Source organism: Triturus cristatus, chromosome 10, assembly GCF_964204655.1.
Source record: "Triturus cristatus chromosome 10, aTriCri1.1, whole genome shotgun sequence".
NCBI lineage: Eukaryota > Metazoa > Chordata > Amphibia > Caudata > Salamandridae > Triturus > Triturus cristatus.
In genome coordinates, this window is record NC_140593.1 from 926,979,582 (window position 1) to 927,000,855 (window position 21,274).

The 21,274-nt window shown below is 42.9% G+C and overlaps 1 protein-coding gene across 7 annotated transcripts in view; it reads left to right on the forward strand.

The window, feature by feature from the left end:
• ALS2CL (ALS2 C-terminal like) overlaps nt 1-21,274 on the forward strand; it is a 573,008-nt gene that overhangs the window by 519,549 nt on the left and 32,185 nt on the right. For all 7 annotated transcript variants that reach the window (XM_085628757.1, XM_085628756.1, XM_085628751.1 and 4 more), the window contains one exon: nt 18,740-18,782. In XM_085628757.1, coding sequence (XP_085484883.1) covers nt 18,740-18,782 — 43 coding nt within the window. The remainder of the gene's footprint in view (nt 1-18,739; nt 18,783-21,274) is intronic.

The window sequence follows — 21,274 nt, forward strand, 5'->3', positions numbered from 1 at the left end:
CTTAGACTCCAGTGAGTCTTTTTTCACTTGTTACTACGGATTATGTAACATAATGGCCACTTGTGAGTTCTCGCGCCACCGGGACACTGAAACCAGCCCCAGCACAAGATGTGCAACCTGCAGAAGAGGTACGAACACCGATGGACTCCACCGCTGAAGACACGTAACGTACTACAATCGCTACCGCTAACTGACAACTTTGTTTAAAACCCAACAGCAGGATTTTTCGCTGTCAGCCACCCGTTGAAGCCCTATTAGGACTTCTCAAGGTATGCAAATTGGAACTTTTTTCACCGCGCTCTGTACCGCTACCACACGTGCACAGAGCACATGCGTTTAACTGTAAGTCATTAGATTCACACCTACCACACACACTCTGGGCCAACGACCATCCGCGCACAGCACACTTGCGCTTGACCTTAAAACCACTTTCTGTCTAAAACTGACTTTTTGCCGTCTACCACACACGCGCTGTAACCTAAAGACAACTTCGCCACTATCAGCGGAGTAATTTTGTTTCTCTTGAATATCACAACCATGTGGTTTCATGATACACACACAACTCTGCAGGAAGCAGTTTGTGTAGATCACAAGACACTGGTAACACAGAGGGCGCGTAACGATCTTCACCGATATACAAAGAGCGGCATATACCCTACTTCAGCCAAGCGTGCCAACTAAGATAGCGATATACAGTTACTACAAACAAATTGATTGACCTAAAATGCACCACCCTTAGTAACGCAATAATAGCACCATTACAATCAACTTGGGCCAGAGAAACGCTGCGCAGATGACAACACCAAAATTAACTGAGCACAGTACTCTGAATTACTTGTCATATACATCATCAGTTTTATGTGCATATCTATATGAGTCGCTACCACACAGCTAGAGGACAACCCGTTTGCCTTTACCTACTGTAATAGACCGTGAATCACTTCTTTCATTAGGAAATACAGTGTATGAGGAATTGCCATTTTCTCCTATTTGCTTATCTCTCATTAAACATGTTGAAGTTGAACAAAGGTGAACATCATCATGAGACCTATTAATTTTTTTTTAAACTGTTTTACATTTTTTAACTCGCACTCATTATCAGCACTGCCTGTTTGTCTCTTCTCTTTTTTCACTGTAGGTACTATTGACCTTAAGTTCAGAGTAATCATACTCCGACTAATTCCATTGGAAAATACCCAATTCATATATTGTTTTTAGGTCCTGAAGAAAGCCCCCCGACCCGTTAGGGGCACCCAAAGGGGCTAAAACATGTCAACCATTGGATTGGACTACTATAGTGCAGTAGACTCATAAACAGTTCGTCCCTGCATGAACCTTACTTTTATATAGTCTCCCCATACACCAAACGAAATAACATTTATTTCTAGGTAGTATGAGGATCACTTTTTAAATAACGCACTTCATTTGAGCACCTTTCACTCACCACTTATTACTGATCACTACTGTAAAAACCAGTGGTTCACTCCAGATGGAGGAAGCATACAAAAAGAGACCCTGTCACGTATTTGATACAGGCGGAGAATCAAGATAAACCGCCACACGACCTGCCTGCGTGAATGAGGGTTTTTTAAGTACTGACGGATAGAACACAGTGGACCCTGGTTGCAGGTACAAGTGATCCATTCCCCTTTGATTTTGACTGACTAATAGGAAGCTGAATGGATCAGAGCTCCTTCTACCTCCCTCCTTGATCTGAATAAATAATTACCATGAACCTAGTCATATTGGTGCAGGAGGGATCCTCTACCTTCAGTTGAGAAGACCACTTTGGTGAGGGATTGAGTGGAACTTGCCAAGGGTGATCAAGAACTTCATGGCTTTATCTTTTTGGCACTCTAGTGGTGGCTTAATCTATAATGGTAGGATGGTGGTACATGCACACCTGATTTCAGGGAGCAGTTCCAATGTTCAATTATAAGGATTCAAGAGCGTAATGCGTGAAAATCGGGTATTGCTCACCGGTCCACGAGTGTTGTTTGAAGTATGTAGTTAGCGCCACTCCAGTGGTGGCATCCCCTTAGTGCACAGCGTAGTATCCAATAGTTGGACTCATCCATATTCAATCAAATGTAAGACAAGGTGATCAGATTTCCCAAAGATTGAATTTATTGGACTTTCATAAATTCCTTTTTATGTATGTTTAATCCACATGGTATCTGTGTTATAAAGTTTCTAGAGAAGCGAATAAGTTGTACTCTAAATTGTTAGTCCCGATGCATTTTAGGCTTGTGGCAGTCCTTAATCAGGGTAAAATTGAGCGCCTGAACAAATGAAGCGAGAAAAAGTCTGGGTCGCCAAGCAGTTATGGTGGTGACCTTTACATCTGTTTTATAAATGCTTCAATTGTAATCATGTGAAAAAATGTCAGTGGACATTAAGGTTGTGAATGTGAAACGGCTGTTGTGGATGAAACAAGGAACCAGAAATCTCCAGTGAGAAAGAGTCTACTTATGAATGAGAATAAACCACAGTGCATTTCTTGGTCCTTGAGACGGTGGCACCATGTGAGGGTGTCACCATTACCAAACTTCTCTTACAGAGAGAAATACATTGGATCAGATTATTGGACACCCTGTGTCCGAACGAGCTGAATGACTGGATGGAAAATAGCTGCTTTCTGTGATTGGACACTTTATATCATCACGTTTCCACTGTTCAGACCTTAAGACGACTGTTACATGAATGCAATTTGAACCAGGACATTGTCCACCTGCATACACAAGTGACATTTTTTTGTGATTTTTGTTATTTTGTGCAGCCTTGTATTTTGTGCAGCCTGCATATGCTAAGAGTGGTGTACCACGTACAACCACTGCATTACTCCACTATCTTTTAACTGTTTTATTCTTAATATGCAATATCATTTGAATTGTTTTGTGTTTTCACCCGTTTCACAGGGTTTTCACCAACCTTTTATTAGTTTATTATAGGATTCTTATGCCTTGACAACCCAAACTTTTTAAAGAAATTGCATGCTTCCCCTTTACCAGCCTACCACAGGTCTCTTATCTTTAGAACGCTGCCCTCAACAACCGGAATGTTTCTTGCACACTTCCCCACTGTGAGATGGTGGTCACAATCACTCAACACATGTACCCTTTCCTGCATGAGTCTGTGTTTGATTTCCAATCACCATGGTTTTGAACACACCCATCAAATCGCTTTAAATGCTTCCAGTTGCACCAGTAACAAACTGTTCAGCGAGGCGCAACCCGTGAAACTCACAATTTATCGACACTGGTAAGGCATGTTCCATTACCCTAGTTTACCGCGACTCGCAGCCTCACTCGAATTTGTTCCTTTTAAACACTTTAACATCTTTTCTTGGTACTGCATTTGAGCACTGTTGGTTTGTCTTCACTGTGACCCTCAGTTTCACTCCGACTCGTTTCCTTTGACACTTCAGCACCGTTTTTTGTAATGAATCAGATCCCCTTTGTTTTTTTCTGTTCAGCACAATTCTGACTTGAGGATTTTAGGAAGGAACCTGCAATTTAGATTCTACAGCAAAGTTTAATCATGTATGGCTTGGTCGCTACTCAACACCACCAATCGTTTCGTTTATAACTTCTCTCTTATTTACCCACTTCACTGTGGTTTATGCTCATTCATAAGTAGACTCTTTCTCACAGGAATTTTCTGGTTCCTTGTTTCATTCACAACAGCTGTTTCACAATCACAAACTTAGTGTCCGCTGACATTTTTTAACATGATTACAATTGATGCATTTGTAACACCTGGAGAAGGTGACCACTTTACACCGACCTCGCTAGCGCTAGCTGCGCTTTTTGCTTGCTCAATAACTTTTAAATAACCCGTTTTTGTATTTACTTTTATTTATGTTAATTTACCTTGTTTTTATCTGCAGCGACCCCCCTGGCCTCATTCTGCACTTTAAAACCCCCCTTGGGGACCACTACCACCGCCTTTGGCGGGTTCGGGATCACGGGGTACCGGGGACGTATTTTAGCGCCATCTTGGATCGGGCTCGGGTACTCTCGCGCATTCTCGCGAGATTTCGGCCTGCTGAGCCTACTTGAGCCTTCTATCGGCCGCGCAGCGGTGACGCGCAGCGGTGACGCGCAGCGGAGCGCCTTCATCGCGCCTGAGTCCAGCCAGAGTCCTGCCCGTCTGCGCTCGTCCGCGCTAGGCAGGGCCTGGCAGGGCTCTTTGCCATTTCAGGATGTTATCTTCTGAAGATCTACGCGCGTTGCGCCGCGGGGTAAGTGGCTGCCGCCATGGTACCTTGGATCCTCTTTGTGGTCCTTATCAGTGCCCTATTTGTTCCTTCACTCTTCCGGCACCACAACCCATCCTGTTCTTTCAACCTAAAGCCCCTAGAGCTCGCATTACTGGTCCCGTACGGGCCTCTGATATCTGTTCACCTCTTAAAATATTTCTTTTGAATGTAAGGTCATTGGCCTGCCACTCGCAAGAAATCTTTTCACTGATTATTGATGAAAATCCAGATATTTTCTTTTTCACCGAAACTTGGCTTCACGATAATTCTATGGCTGTGATTAACTTAGCCCTCCCAGTAGGCTATACCATGCACTCATCCCATCGTAATGGCAGAGGTGGCGGCATCGCAGTCGCGGTAAAAACTTGCTATTCGTGTGCCTGGTCACCCACCACTATAGCTGGATGTGAGAGCGCGCACTTCAACATCACTGTAAGTCCCCACTTCACCTTCGCGGGACTGTTAATCTATAGGCCTCCCGGTCCTGATGGAGCTTTTCGTGTCAGCCTTCCGGATGTGGTCTCTTCTTTAGCTCTGAAAACCAATAATTTTACGGTCATTGGTGATCTGAACCTCCACATGGAAACACCACTTTCTAACCCAGTCCAAAGCTTGCTTTCTGATCTTGAGGCATTTCAATTAGTCCAACTGGTTAAATTCCCGACTCATATCGGTGGACACCTGCTGGATCCTTTTCTGACAAACATCTCCTCTAATATTGAAGTGCTCCAGCCCAAGCCTATGGCCTGGACTGATCACTATCTGATCGAAACGCATATTGCTATTAACATCCCTCTAGCCAATAACAACTTGCCTAAGACTCTCAAGCGTCCTTGGAGAAACTTAAACCTAGAGCACTTTCACCATCTGTTGCTGCAGCACCAACCTCAACCTCCTCAGGAAGTTTCCCGTGGCTATGACGATTTCTGTAAGTGGCTTGACCAGTCTCTGGATACCCTTATATCAGCTAGGTGGACTAAGGCTAAATCCGGCTCCCCCAGTCCCTGGTATGACGAATCTCTTAGGGTACTGAAAGCATCTTGTAAAAAAGCAGAACGCGCTTGGCGCAAAAACTATGATACTGATCTTAAAGCAGCCTATAGATCTTGCATCAGGATGTATCATAGGGCCATATGTTCAGCCAGGGCTGCTTTTTACTCACAAGAAATAAAAAACAGTACTAACCCTACCAAGACCATTTTTAGGGTGTGCAAGGACCTCACCAACAAAAGAACCTCCTCCACGTTCATTGCCTCTATGACACACTGCGAAGATCTGGCCTCAATTTTCGTTGAAAAAGTGGAGGCTATATACAGGTCGTTTGCTATGCCTTTCGTTAGTGAAATTAACAATGCCCCTCTGACCTCTAAATCCTTATTAGCCATTCGAGGTCCTACCCAAGAGGAGTTCCTAAATTTGACGATCAAAGTTAAATCAGGTTCTCCGGATGACCCTATGAGACCCATGCAATTTCGTGATTTTGCCGATTGCTGTTACCCGGCGATGCAGAGCTTAATTGATCTTTCTTTTAGAACTGGTAGTGTTCCCACTCCTTGGAAGCAGGCCACTATTATACCAATTCTAAAAAAACCTTCTCTTGACCCTTCCAAATCAGAGCATTACCGACCTATTTCCCTCCTTCCTTGGATGGCTAAATTAGCCGAAGCTCACGCCAACAGGATTTTATCCCTCCACCTGCAAGAAGCAAACATACTAGATAACTCCCAGAATGGGTTTCGAGCCGGTCATAGTACCGAGACCGCTCTCCTGGCGGTGGTGGAACATATCAGGAAAATACTAGACCAAGGTCAGACGGCGGCACTGATCCTATTGGATCTAAGTGCCGCTTTCGACACGGTCTCCCACCACATCCTTTTACACCGCCTCGTGGAGGCAGGAGTTGGAGAACAAGCGCTTGACTGGTTTCGATCATTTCTTACGGGTCGAACCTTTAAAGTTTCTACTCCTCCCTACATCTCTGCCCCACGCCCCATTCTGCAGGGAGTTCCACAGGGTTCGGCCCTCAGCCCCACCCTTTTTAATTTGTATGTTGCACCGCTGGCGCAGGTAGCTGCCAGCTTTGGTCTTACAATAGTGTCATACGCCGATGATACACAGCTGGCGGTATCACTTAATGGCGACTCCAACATGAACGCCCCCACCTTTCAGGCAGCCCTCAAAGCTGTCGCCGGTTGGATGGCGAACAATCGCTTACAACTCAACGCCACCAAGACGGAGGTTATTCTTTTTGGTAGAGACAGCGAGCTCTGGGGTGACCAATGGTGGCCTCCTGAATTGGGTCGTATCCCCACTCCAGTCGCCGAAGTCAGAAACTTGGGCGTATGGCTTGACGATCAATTGTCTTTTATTCCCCACATCAAGCGTGTCGCGGGAACTTGTTTTGGTGCTCTACAATGACTACCGCCTATTTTTAAATTTTTTGACGCAGACACCAGGCAGATCATAGTCCAAGCTCTGGTGCTGACCAGATTGGACTACGCCAGTTCCCTGTTTCTGGGTGTTAATCAGGCTGAGCTTGCCCGCCTTCAGCGGGTACAAAATGCGGCGGCCAGGATGCTGGTCGGCCTCCCTAAATCTGTTTCTGCTCGCAGCACTATCCATGATCTCCATTGGCTCCCAGTAGGCCAAAGAATCAAGTTCAAGGCTTTGTGCCTAACTTTTAAAATTCTCAATTTGGCCTCCCCTCCTATTCTCACCCAGACCATTCTCCATTATGTCCCCTCAAGAGCTCTTCGGTCTGCAGGGTCCAATCTGGCCATTGTTCCTCGTTTTAAAAAGTCCAGAATGGGTGGACGCTCCTTTTCGGTGATGGCGGCTACATTATGGAACTCTTTGCCTGCCTCACTTCGTTCCATCCACGATTTGTTTCAGTTCAGGAAACAATTAAAAACCCATTTATTTTCCTCTGTATAGTTCAGTGTTCTGGTCCTCATTGTTGTGTTGTGTGTTCCATCTCCTAAAGCGCCGGGACGCCTCTTGGCTGCGGCATCTGTGCGCTATATAAGAAATAATAACATAACATAACATAACAGATGTAAAGGTCACCACCATAACTGCTTAGTGACCCAGACTTTTTCTCGCTTCATTTGTTCAGGCGCTCAATATTTCCCTGATGAAGTGCTCCCACAAGCCCGAAATGCATCGGGACTAACAAGTTGGAGTACAATTTCTTTGCTTCTCCAGAAACCTTACAACACAGATACCATGTGGATTAAACATACATAAAAAGGAATTGATAAAAATCGAATACATTCAATCCATGAAAACACATCAACTTGTCTTGCATTTGATTAAATATGGATTTGTCCAACTATTGGATACTATGCTGTGCACTAAGGGGACGCAACCAATGGGGTGGCGCTAACTATATTGATCTTTAATTGCACAGCGGTGGACGTCCTCGGACATGCCTAGGTTGGGTAAATGGTGCTCCAAAATGAAGTATATTATACATGGAGAAGAATTTTTTTTTTACAGTTGATTTTGAGCAGAAAATATCAGACAAAATGAGGGATTTTCCATTTTTAGGTTTGTGAAGATCGGTTGTGGAAGTATTTAGATATTTATATTGCATGGGACTTGTATCTCAAAAAAGTATGGTGAGAGCTTTTTACACGTCTCTTTCCATACACTGTCCTCATTTGTTTAGGTAGGTTAACCTCTGAGATTTTAATACTGCTTTTTAATTGTTTCTTAGTATTTTTGATACCCTGGTTAATTATGACATTATTGATATATTTGGGATACTTTGTCGTATTTTGACATTTATCATTGTAAAAATATGGAGAAAATTAATAGTTTTGTTGCTATTTCTGTTAGCAAAAATAAATAATGAAAAGAGGTTGGGGGTCACAAGTAGCTCAATTATAAATACACATAGAGTGGGCTTTTCTTCCACCCCAGATGAGTTTTTCTTTCTTGCCTCATTCTAGTGACAGTTAGATTGGCACCACGCTGCTTTTTAAAGCTTTTAACTCAGTTTTTTTTAACCGGGGAAAGGGGTTGTACTGTAGATCCTTGTTTTTAACATCATTGCTGCCAGATTGGAAAATCGATAACTGTTTTGAATTTAAATGTGCACTAACCTTTCTTGTCTGACTTTGTGCACTTGGCATTCTCTCCACTTCCGCTCTCCTGTTCAGAGCCTCGTTTACATGTTTGCTGGCCTTCCAGCTCTGACAGTCCTCTAAGAGGGGTGGAATTCCGGAATTTCACCGGAAGTGCAGCCATTTCTTGTCCAGCTGCGGTCTAGTGGTTGACGGCGCAAACACTTTAAAAACTGTCCGCCACCGCGGACACGCGCAGCAGGTGCACCAAAGGCAAGCCCGTCTGCACCCGTCCAAGCCCTGACCGCGGCCAGTGCCAACCATGCTACCCAATTCATACCAAGTATGCCATTAACAGGAGATGTTTTAGTTGGATTTAAAAATGCCACACAGAATTGTGACAATTACATGCATCCTGACAACTGGCACAGCCCTATTATATGTAGGAAATACAAACTTGTACTTAGTCCTTAACCAGAACAGTCTAAGAAAGTCGTAATGCCCTCCAAATCACTTTTAGAAGGACTGAAAAATGCTTGATCCCTATGTCAGCATACCCAAATCATTCATTATCTGATCCTAGATTGGAATCTCAGCATTCTGTTTGTTACAAAAACTTGGCTTCGGGAGTGGTGTAGTCCAGACATCGCTCAGGCTCTCCCTCAGGGATACACCCTACACAGACAAGATAGGTCAGAATTATGGGGGTGGAGGGCGTGGAATTCTCTACCTCAATGCGCTCTGATGCTCTACATTCGATATCACAGATATGAAAGTAGCAGAAATTCTGGGCTTCTGCCTTCATGTCGATGGGTCTACTTCTCGCCCTGGAGTCCTGGTCTGTCGCCCACCAGGCACTAGCACCCAATTTCAAGAAAAACTGGGTGACTCCTTTGGCCCTTTAACCTCAGGTATTTCAATTTCACCCTTCTTGGGGATTTTAACATACACCTAGAATGCAAGAACGAATCAGGAGTTAGAAATGTCTTCGATACCCTTGACACCCTGGGTCTAGAACAGCTGGTATGTTCTCCCACTCATAATGCTGGACATACTCTAGATGGAATTTTCTCTAATCAATGTTCCCTTAAAATCAATGCCCCTGTACCGATGTCTTGGACTGATAATTGCTTCATCCAATTTGAGATACTACACAAGTGTACCAATACTACACTGGGTCGTACCTCTGGTACCCCAAAAACAGTCAGGAAATGGAGCAAAATGATAGCCAATCCTGACCTTAATAACAAAACACTAGACCTTAGACCCAATTTAACTGGAGATCCTACTAGGGATTCACAATATTTTAACTCATGGATGTCCTTACTCTGCAATGCTCTGGCCCACCCAGTCAATTTAAAAAAAGAAAAAACCCCAGCACCAAAATCTCATCTCCATGGTTCACACAAAAACTGATAGAACTACAACTTCAATGCAGGCAAATTAGACTAGAAAAGAAAGCGTACTACACCAAATTACTAACGTCAGTTGACTCTGAACCAAAAAATATTTTTAAAATTGTGAAATCTTTCCTGCACCCTTAAAAAGATATTCCACCCTCTGTAACCAAATAGCAGATTTTTTTTAACAGAAAATTCAAAACATTCACATTGATTTTAAGGGGTTACCTTTCCTCAACACGGAACTAGCATCTGTACCCCAGAACAAGGCACACCACGTACATTTGTTTCAAATGATTGACATGGAACAATCCCACCAAGCTATTCTTTCTTGCAAGTCAGGATCTCCTGCTGATCCCTGCCCCCGAAGATACTCTACGCCATCGTTGACACTGTTAACCCATTCATTAACAGCATAATTAATTCATCACTTTCACTAGCATAAGTTCCTCTTCATTGGAAAATCGTGGCAGTAAAGCCCCTCGAAGAAAAAACAACTATCTGACCCCACCACTCTTTTTAACCTCCGGCCTATCTCTTTATTACCATGCCTCAGTAAAATTACTGAAAAACTAGTCAACAATCAACTAATGACCTTCTTTGAAACCACTAATACTCTATTTCCGACTCAATCAGGCTTTAGGCCGCCACACTTCACAGAATTGGCACTTTTACATACTTCGGAGACCCTAAACTTTGCCCTGGATGTTGGTTAAAATGCAGTACTGATTCTGTTAGATTTATCAGCAGCTTTTGACACCATTTCTCCTGAGATCTTGTTACATCGCCTCAAAGCGTGTGGCATCTTCCATCTGGCTTTGGACTGGCTTAAATCATTTTTGACAGACCGTCAACAAATAGCCACGCTTGGTCACTATCAGTCAGCCGTAAATCCCCTGTGCACAGGTGTCCTGTAGGGTTCTATGTTTAGCCCCGTGTTGTTTAACATCGACATCGCTCCCCTCATAGAACTGATATCATCCATCAATAATGAAACCACCTCATATGCTGATGATACTCAGCTGATTTTAGCATTAGACAAACACTCTGCCAATGCTGAGGAGAACTTCCAACATTGTGTCATGAAGGTCATACACTGGATGAAGCTGAACCATTTAAAGTGTAATACACAAAAGACAAAAATGATGCTCCTAGGCAAAGCTAATACTTTCACCCCCAGTCTCTGGTGGCCGCCTAACACTCCCCCCCACACCTAATATGGTGGAGGTAGTCAACAATCTTGGGGTAAAATTTTACTCAACTCTTTCTTTCAGTCCACAAGCGTTATCAGTGGCTGGGAATTGTTTTCAGCTGATTAAATCCCTAAAAAGGTTTTGGACCTTCTACCAGTTACAGCAAGGAACACTGTTACAGCAGCCCCTATCACCTCCAGATTAGACTATTGCAATAGCCTATATGGGGGTGCCAACAAGGCAATCTTCAAAAAGCTCCAGACTGTTGAAAATACGGCAGCCCATCTGGTGCTCAAATTGCCACGCTGCTTTTCAGCTTCTGCAGCCTTAAAATCGCTGCATTGACTACCTAGATATAAAAGAGTGCTATTTAAGATACTCGCCATCACCTTTAGCACGATCAGGACCTAAATATTTAACATCTAGATTCACACCCTATGTCACCACATGTCCTCTTAGGTCTTCCTCAGCGAATGTTTTAAAACCCACACTGTTCTGATATAAAACTAAGGGTGGGAGATCAGTAACCGTTCTTGGAGTTCTCAGCCTCCCGTCTGCTTCTGCACAGCGCCAAGATGCTCCCGCGGAGTGATAGTTGCGCTTTAGAAATAACACCCACTACTAATACTACTACTACTACTACACTTTGGTTTCTAATTCCAGCTTAAATGAAGTCCTGCCATTGCAATGCACGAGGACTGTTTTAGATGTAAAAGTATACTTCATCTTTTGACAATCAATTATTTATCTCATACATTCATTGTATACAATAAGCAATCATTTTTTTATTTTTGTTTACTTGAGCTACAATTTTATCCTTTTCTCAGGACTTGATTGTGAGACTGAACCTCGCATAGCAGAACATATTTGTTATTTTCTTTTGGGCAGTCATCTTAGAATCAGGGCATTCTGATGACAATGATGACCCATATCTATATACCATCTTCCCATGCTTTGTTGACCTTATTCCCAATACCCCACTCCCTACTTCTCTCACAATATCTAGTAAACCTCATTCTGATACACTGTTCCCTCCTCATCCCATATACTGATCAACTCCCAATGTTCTGCTTCCTTCTCCTCTCCATATGTAATGTGACATTCATTACTGGTGTGCTGCTCCCTGCTCCTCTCACTATGTCTTGCTTCCATTATTTCCAATGCACTGCTCCCTCCTCCTCTCTCTGTGCCTTGCCAGTCTCATTCCTGATGCTCTGCTCCATCCTCCTATCCTCATGCCCTGGCATTCCTCTCTCCCACCAACAATTGGAGCACACCTTCTTATCAAGACTTGAAGTTGAGGCACCATGCAAAATATGACATATATATTTATCCTGACTGACTGTGTCATGTTCGCCCTAATGAAACCTTTCTTTGAGTGGCCATCTTGGGGTTAGGCTGTCCCAGTGTCAGTGATGTACCTTTTCTATATCTATACACCCTCTCTCTGTCTCTTCAAAATCTCCTTTGAGTCCCAGATTCTTCCTCCTCAATCTTTGTCTGGTCAACTTTAATCCTGAGCTCCCAATCCTTACTCCTCTCTGCATGTGTTGAGTTATACTATGCTTATACCAACATTCTGGAGTGCACTCTCGTTTGAGTAATTGACATCAATATGCAATAGAAAGGTTGATCTGTATTTCCCATGAAAACGTACTCTGTCAGGGCTGCACGGTTGGTTATCTTGGCATCTGTCCTAATGCCAACATCATCCTTTTCTAGATCTACAGACCGTAAACCTGTTTTTTAACACCTTCATGCCTTATTCTCATCTTTCTCACCCTAGTGTCTTGTCAGAATCATTCCTGCTCCTTCCTCCTTTCCCCTTGTCTTGCCAGGCTCATTCACAATGCCCCGCTCACTCATCTATTCCCTGTGTATTGTCACCTTCATTACCAATTCTGCTCTTCCTCCTCCTTTCACTGTATCTTGTCACACACAAACATTATGGGATGTGCACTATATTGAACACTTGACATCCCGCTACAACAGAAAAGCTGTTCCATATTTCCCTTGAAAATTTACCCTGTCATGGCCATCCTATTGACTCTTTTTGTCAGAGCGCCATCTTGAAGTCAGGCCATCCTGAAGACAACAATAGTCCCTTTCCATATCTATAGACGTAATCTTCATGACCTGTCAGCCTCATTCCTGATGCCCCAGCCCCTTCTCACTCTACAGGGTAATCGGCCTCATTTCCACTTCCCTACTTCCTTCTTTACTCCTTGTGAATTGCCTCATTTCAGATGCTCCATTCACTCTTCCACCCTCTCTTTGTCTGGTCAGCCTCATTCACTCATTGCCTCATTACCTATTCCTTGTTGAGTCTTGTGATACTGCACTGATATCAACATTTTGGAAAAGTGCACTCTTTTAATCACCTGATGTTGAACCACCATATTAATTTATTCAGTATTTTCCCAGAAAAACGACCTGGCCATTGCCACCCTATCAGCCCTTTTTCTTCTGGACATCCATCTTCGTGTCATGGAAGACCTGATGTCAGTGATGCCCCATTTCTATAAAGACCCGCTACTGGTGCCCCAATTCCTCCTCCTACTCTCTCTGGGGCAGATTTACAAAAAACTAGCGCAGTGCAGCAAGTCATTTTGCTGCGCGGCGCTGTGTTAGTTTGGAGGCACAGGGATGCGACATATTTACAACAATATGTCCTATCTCTGTGCTTCCCCTGCGCTGGCGCACAAACTGCTGCCATGTGCTGATGCAGGCACCCTTGCACCATGGTGCAAGGATGCCTGCATCGTAGGGTGATTGTTTATGTGCACTTAAACAATCAGTAATGGCATTTTACAACTTCCATGTGTGCTGCATTAGCACACATGGAACTTGTGAAACTTCTTTATTTAAAGGATTGTTTATGTGCAGGAAAGGACACCATCCTGCACATAAGCAATCACCAGAGGTGATTTCCTCTTTCTATGTGTGCTGCAGAATGCTGCATGTATAGAAAGAGGGGAAAAAAATGAGGATACATTAATACATTTCTCCTCGTTGCCCCTCCCTACTCCTCTCCCAGGGAGGCGTAGCATTCAGACGCATTTCCACATTTACGATTTCTTGCCAATCTGGAAATGTGTCTGGTTCCATGGGTGTTGCGTGGGAACACCCACAGCAACACCCGTGGAACGCCCCTTTCACGCAAAGTGCTGCATGTAAAGGGGTCGTATTTACAAGGATAGGAAAAGCCACGCAGGGTGGCTTCTCCTGCCCTTGTAAATATGGGGCAGAAAAATGCCCTGCTGGTGCGTCACAAAATGTGGCGCATTGGCAGTGCAAGTGGCTTGTGAATCTGCCCCTCTGTATCTTGTCAGCCTCATTTCCAATGCCCTGCTCTGCCCTCCTTTCCCTGTGTCTTGTCATCCTCATTGACAAATGCCACGTTCCATCCTCTTCTCCATGGGATTGTCACGCTCCCCTAATGCCATAATTTTTCCCCAACCAAACATTTTAGAATGCACACTCCAGGTAGTACTTGATGTCAAGCTAAAATATCAAAGTTAGTTGGAAATTCTCTAACAAAAAACCTAAAGCCTATGGCTATGCTTTTTTTTGTTTATTTCCTATGTTTCTGTGTGTATACCGTGCTTGTGCTCGAGAATGTCAGGGTGAAGTGCTAGGATAATGTGGGTGATCCGATATCAACTAGAGAGACATAGATCCCTCTGCGCATGACACATACATTCCCATGGCCTTTGCACTCTCAACCTCACATTCTTAGGCACATGTACATTGCACTTTCGACAAGGTAAAGCACATATACTTAAAGAGTGTGTCAACTGACAAAACTAGTAAGTGTGAGCTTAAAGTACTATTGCATGAAAGCATAATTTCTACGTGTCCGTGTTTGCATTACCACATTAAATCTAAAGTTGGTTGTGGCAGTGCTTGCTTGTAATTACTTTTCAACTTTTTACTTATGTTTTTTCATAATTTTATTTTCTTATAATATTTCACAACCTTGTGGTTAGCATGGATGCTTCCCCCATGCCTACAAAAACAAACTGAGTAGATATGAAACTTTTGATAAGTCACTGTTGTATTTACATTTTGAAATCCAATTCAAGTTTTGGGTTTCACCGAAATGCATTCCTGTGTGCCACTCCAACCTCATATATCATTTTGGCTATTGCCTTGAAAGAGACCCCCCCATAATAGATCATTGGTAGCCATTTGTTGTAATAACTATAAAAGTGCGCTTAAGGAACGGAGGTCCTCATTACAAAAACAGGCCTGGGATGAGTTGATTCAACCTAGTGAACTAAAAGAGAGTACTCTCTTTTGGAAGGTTATTAATGGACCTTGTTTTTCTGAACCGGATAAACCAAATTTAGTAAATCATATCACCCCTGACCAATGGAGGGATCATTTCCAGGCGGTCTATAATCACGGGGATGGAGAACAACGTATACATTATTTGGTGTCCCTCCCATGTGAGGAGCAGATTAACTGTCTTCTTGATGAGGTTAAAACTGGCATTGAGGGATTGTCCCAGAATAAGGCCCCAGGTCCAGATGGGATTCCTCCGTACCCGTTTCAGAATAATATCGATGTGTGGGCCCCGGTCCTGACTAGGGTACTAAACGCTGCAGTGTTATCATCTATGCCCCAGTCCTGGTCAACTGCCATCTACAAGAAGGGTGACAGGGATAGCCTTCATTGTTATTGCCCCATATCCCAGATAGATTCTACTGTTAAGGTTATGGGTCGGGTCTTATTAAATAGGCTATCCGAGAAGGCAGATAAAAATCTAACGATTTCTGAGGTTCAATATGGCTTCTGAATAGGGAAATCAACAGTAGGCCAATGCCTGAACCTTTACCTGATGATATCCAAATATACAATTGCCAAAGCAGGTTCTATTTTTCTAAGTTTAATGGATCTGACTGCAGCATTCAATAGAGTGAACTGCGCAAATTGTGGTCGCTACTAGATGAGTTAGGTGTTCAGCACGCATTAATAAATGTTTAATGACTTTATATGCCCATACATCAGCTACAGTCTGATTTACACAAGAGGGGGGACTCACTGATAATTTTAAATGCTCAAGAGGTGTGCGTCAAGGGTGCATTCTTGCCCCTTTTTTATTTACATTGTATATTAACGGGTTAGAATCTGCCCTAACATCACTGCAGGCCGATACTCCGAAAATAGTAAGTAGACCAGTATCAGTTCTGTTGTATGTGGATGACGCTGTACTCCCAGAGTGTTGCAAGTCCTAATTGACTGGTTTGTTTCCTTCAAGAATGGGCTGGACTTGTCCCCCAACTTTACCAAGTTATTTGCGACGGAGCTAGGATGCCGGGGGACTAGTTTAAAAACCTACAAGGCAGGCACTTTTAGCTTAGCCAAAGTCCCAGCTTTCACATATCTTGGTGTTCTATTTGACAGCAAATTAAATTGGAATAACCTGAATGCAGAGAAGTTAAGGGACATGAATAAAGCCCTGGGAGCAATTATAAATTATGCACACATATTAGGCACATGGTTCCCGGGGGTGATTTTAAAATTATATCAGTCCTTTTGCATTTCCAAGGCCTTGTACAGGAGTGAGATTTGGGGCTACAAGGCAGCTGATAAATTACAGACAACACAAAATACATTTTTAAGACAGATTTTAAAAGTCCCACAGGGAACCCCCGCATACTCTGTACATGAGGAACTTGGGGTTAAGTATATCACTGATTTAGTTGCAGTTAAGCCTCTGCTTTGCTGGGTGAATGTTTGGTCTAACGAGGAGGCATCTTTTAACCAAGCAGTAATTCTGGACTGCCTCTCATTGGATAATGTTTTTAAAATTCCTTGTTAAGATACATTAAGGAAATATTCTGTGCCCTCGGAAGATCAGATCACAAATTATAACACAGTGAAGCGAGAGGATAAAAAAATCAATAAACAATATGTTCTTTAAAACAGCGAGTGCTGAGTGTGAGGGCAAGGAGCTCAGTACGCCTATGGTAACACCTAAGTGAAATCAGTGCCGGGAATGGATTCTTATCTTGCCATTTTAACCAGTGCCCATGACCGTTCTTTAATTACTCCTTTTAGATTAATTATGTTTCATCACCTAGTGGCCTCTCCTACAGGCTTTGTTGCACGAGCCGAGGACAAAGGGCTCTGTGGCTACGACAATAGGTCTCCACAGGATATTTTACATTTTGCCTTTTTTATGTAAATATTTTACACCCCCAGACGGCTGTATCTTAAACCTTATTTAAAAGAAATGAGATACAGGCAGGCTTGTATTGCACTTTTGCACTTGCAACATTTGCAGAATGCCCGCACTTTGTTTGTTGTTACGCACCTTTTAAGAGTAATGATAAGATCAAGGAAATCCAGATCTGATTGAGATAGAGAGGGACATTTGTGATCTGTTATGTGATGATATAAGGCTTTAATGAATTGGTCATGTTCTATGGCCATGTTTATGCCACAGGACATTTTATATGACTGTATACTGTATGATGTTATTAACTTTTCAGAGCAATATTAAGACAAAAAAATTCTAGACACGATTGAGAAAGCTAGGGACATTTGTGAATTTTAATATGATGAAATACATTTTAATTGGATTTGCTACTGTTTTTAATTTATTGTATCTTTTATGGCTGTGTTCACTGCCGAATAAAGATTGTTCATTATTATTATTATTAGTATTATAGGGGTTTGAATTTGGATAGGTATTTATGTATTAGTGTTTGACAACCAATTTAAATTGGAACGCCCAGTCAATTTTCTCTTACTACTACAGATTAGGCATATCTGTAATCAGAAACAGCATCTTGTTTACATATTTTATTTTTTATTTGTATTAAAATTACTGAATATAAAGGAAATCGTTTTGAATGAATGGACTTTTAGTTTCTTTAATGTTGAGGCCCGCATTTGCTTTATAATTTTAAATTGTTGTCTGTGTATGTTTTAGTGCATAATGGTACTTGTGTTATCAAATGCAATTAAAAATTATTATTTATCATTCGCTATATGCAGGAGTGCTGAACTACAAGGAAAGTGATCACTGTTCTCACCTAAATATAAAACAGACAACCAAATTGCAGTACCCTCTGTCACCGAACTGAGGATTACATTACCTTTCTCAAGATATCAGTCGCAGCTGGCATTCATCACGGGTGGGGTTCGGGGGGTCACGCGGGGAGGGTGGTGGGGGTAAATGTAATTATATATATATATTTTTTTTTTTACAGAAGTGTCAGCCGGCCGGGCTGGATCTCGTGTTTTCACAGCTTCGGCTCCTGCTCTCCTCTCACGCCTCTGGCAGAAATAGGAATCAGGCATTCTCCCTCCCGTCCCCTCAGCCAATCACAACGCTGCAATGGCAGCGTTGTGATTGGTGGGGATGGTGCCCAGCCAGGCGCCTATGGGGAGGCCATTTTCTCTATATAGGCTGCATTGCAGCCTGCATGGGGAAAGGGCAAGTGTGCGCATGCCTGGTTGTGGTGGCCCCAGAGGGCCGACCAAACCAGTCATGCTCACTCAGGAGTGGGCAAACCACTCCTCCCCTGCCCAGCCCTGCTCGTGGAGCAGTCCAGCCCACCCGCCCACAACCTAACACTTCTGCTTTCTCGTAGTGCGAGAAGCAGAAACATAAAATGGTAGTTTTTCCATTTTATGTTTCTACTTCTCGCGAGAAAGCAGTCGGGCGACGCTCCTCCGCCCTAGTGGAGGAGCCGCCTCTGCAAGATATTCCTTTATATTACCTCTTTTGTGTATAAATGCATTATTCAACTAAAAGTGATGTATGTGCAGCTTTTACCAATTCTGTTTATTGTTTCCTTGCAGACATTTTTGGCCTCTAAAAGATATCAGCTTAACAACCAATCAGGTGAGAAAGCAACTAAAGGAATCACATGCATGTTGTCGAGTTAAAGGATATGAAGATGTTTTCAATTTAGTTGTGGTTGTTTACCTGTTGTAGCCAATTCTAACACAAGCATCACAGTACTCGCTGATAAACTCTTGTCCTGCCTTACAACTAATGCAGAAAGCAGCAGCCCATCAGATTTCAGGATGAGGCAAGAAGGAACACATGCCACCAAAAAACATACCTAGCGTTCTGTAAATTGGATATAATAGATTTCATGACTTTTGGCCTTAGTCCAGACAGACCTCTAGATTATGGTGGTTGTAGTCTTTCCTTGTCCGTCTTCCCCCACCTTCACTCTCTTGTAGAGAAGGCTAATGCTTTTGCCAACCTAATCTCTTTTACTCCTTGTTTATTGATTATTTTTAATGGTACCTATTATCTATCTCACGATGCAGATCCCTAGTTCTGGATTGTATCTCATGTATCAGCTTCTTAAATGATATAGAATGCCTAAGAATGTTTGCAATTGTGCATATTGAAATAATTTACCACGAAACCCTGTGAACTAAGGGTGGTGGCAGAAGTGGGTTGGAGACAGGAAGAAATGAGTCCCAAGGGAAGAGTAAGTGAAAGTCTGCTTATAGGTTACCCCTACGTGTGCAATTATCGCTACAAACTTGGCCACCAAAGAAATTGGCAATATGAACTGATGCAACAGTAAAGCTCTTCTCTTCTAGCTTACCTGCTGAATGTTGAGATAGTCTGAGGGTAATAAGTTGGTAATGTAGCTCAGATGAATAACGGAGATCTCAAGTCTCACTCATCGTGAGTGAAACTCACACATTTTTATGCTGGGATGACCTGTCACTCACATGGTAATTGTCACACATTCTAAGACAGTATAAGACCTGATCACTAAATGTGACTCCCTTTAGAGCTCTTCTTTGTTAACTGCACCTATTGGGTGTTGCAGATGGCTCCTGAAGCCCTTCCACCACAGTGGGAGCACTCACAAAGACCCCCTCAGTTAATTAAAAGAGTGCTTCTCCACAACCAATGTAAGCAATGTTTCTTCTTTAGTCAGCCTTTGTTATTCAGTTAGGTCAGTTAGGTCACTCATGTCGCATCTTGTGTCGTGTTAAAGTCAAGAGTCATGAGAAATCACTTCCTGTGATGTCCTACTCTTAGAAATTTTCAAAACTTGAGGGCCCTGGAAGAAGGTATTTACATTAGTGATCAGCGTGCAAGCTTCTATTCACAAGTTTAAATGGGAATAAACTATCTTTAAGGTCTGCCCTAGAGCGCTGTGTGAAAGCTGCAGGTCAAAGTTTTGTATCCAAGTACCATAGCTCAGAGGGTTGATGTGTTTGTTGCACACCTCCTTATGTGAGCTGCTGGCAACCAGTTCAAATTCTGTTAAAATAACTCACTGCATTACGTACAAGCTACATATATAGGCAGGTAACCAACAACACATTTGAAACCTCATATGCATTACCATTATATGTTGCTCTTCTAATATTGGTAAAATGCATACCATTTAAAAAGCACCAAAAAGAATGGGGTTTTTATTGTGCACTATATGAAGGTATGAGGTAATTATCCACACAGACCTATACAACTTATGTACATACAGGACAAACATAGGCCCCCATGTGTTACATACATAGAGAGCATGAATAGACTTACACATCTGGTAAACAGAGCTTTAGAGGGTAAAACACATTCATATCTCGAATTATCTCCCATTTCTTTCTCCTCGTATGCTGCTGAGTCTGGATTAAAGGTGTTACAGTGTTCACTTGTTCTCGCTTTGACTTTTGACATGGCGCACCTCCAGGACACAACCCATTCAAATAAAATCCTTAAAAGGAGGCACGTGTAGAGAGGTTGGTGGGGGGCTCCAAAACCCAACATCCCACTACAGGCGGCTGCTCAGTACAACGCAGCATGCATTAAGTGCTATGAATACGGGTGCGAGTAGAGTACTTGCAGTTTGCATGAGAAGCCAATAGGGCTGATTTATAGGGCCAGAATTTCAGTCTCCACATAAGAAAAACTCTCATGGGAACAGTCCAGCCCGGACTGCCAAGCCAGGTCCTCAGAAGTGTATGCCCAGACGTGGGTCCCGTGCTCACTAGGCTACTGGGTTCAAACTAGCCTGGCTGATGAGGGATGATGCCCCAAAACTGGTCCTAGGATGCTTGTTTCCAGTTGAGGGAGTGCCTGGCTTGGCAGTTCGGACTGAACTGTTCCCATGAGGCACAGGGTCAAGACTAAGTTGCATATGGTTGGGTCCAAACTGTGGGGACGTGGTGAGCAAAAGGATAATGGTTTAAACCAGATCCTGGTGACTGGGGCAAATGTGTGCATTGTTCAGCATTTCGTTCATCATGTGTTCCTTTTGCTTATGAAATAAAGAAGAGCAAAATGATAGCACTTTAGGAGATGAAGAATAAATTAGAAAAATAACTATATTTTGACAGTAGCATCCAATAAAACCTGCATTT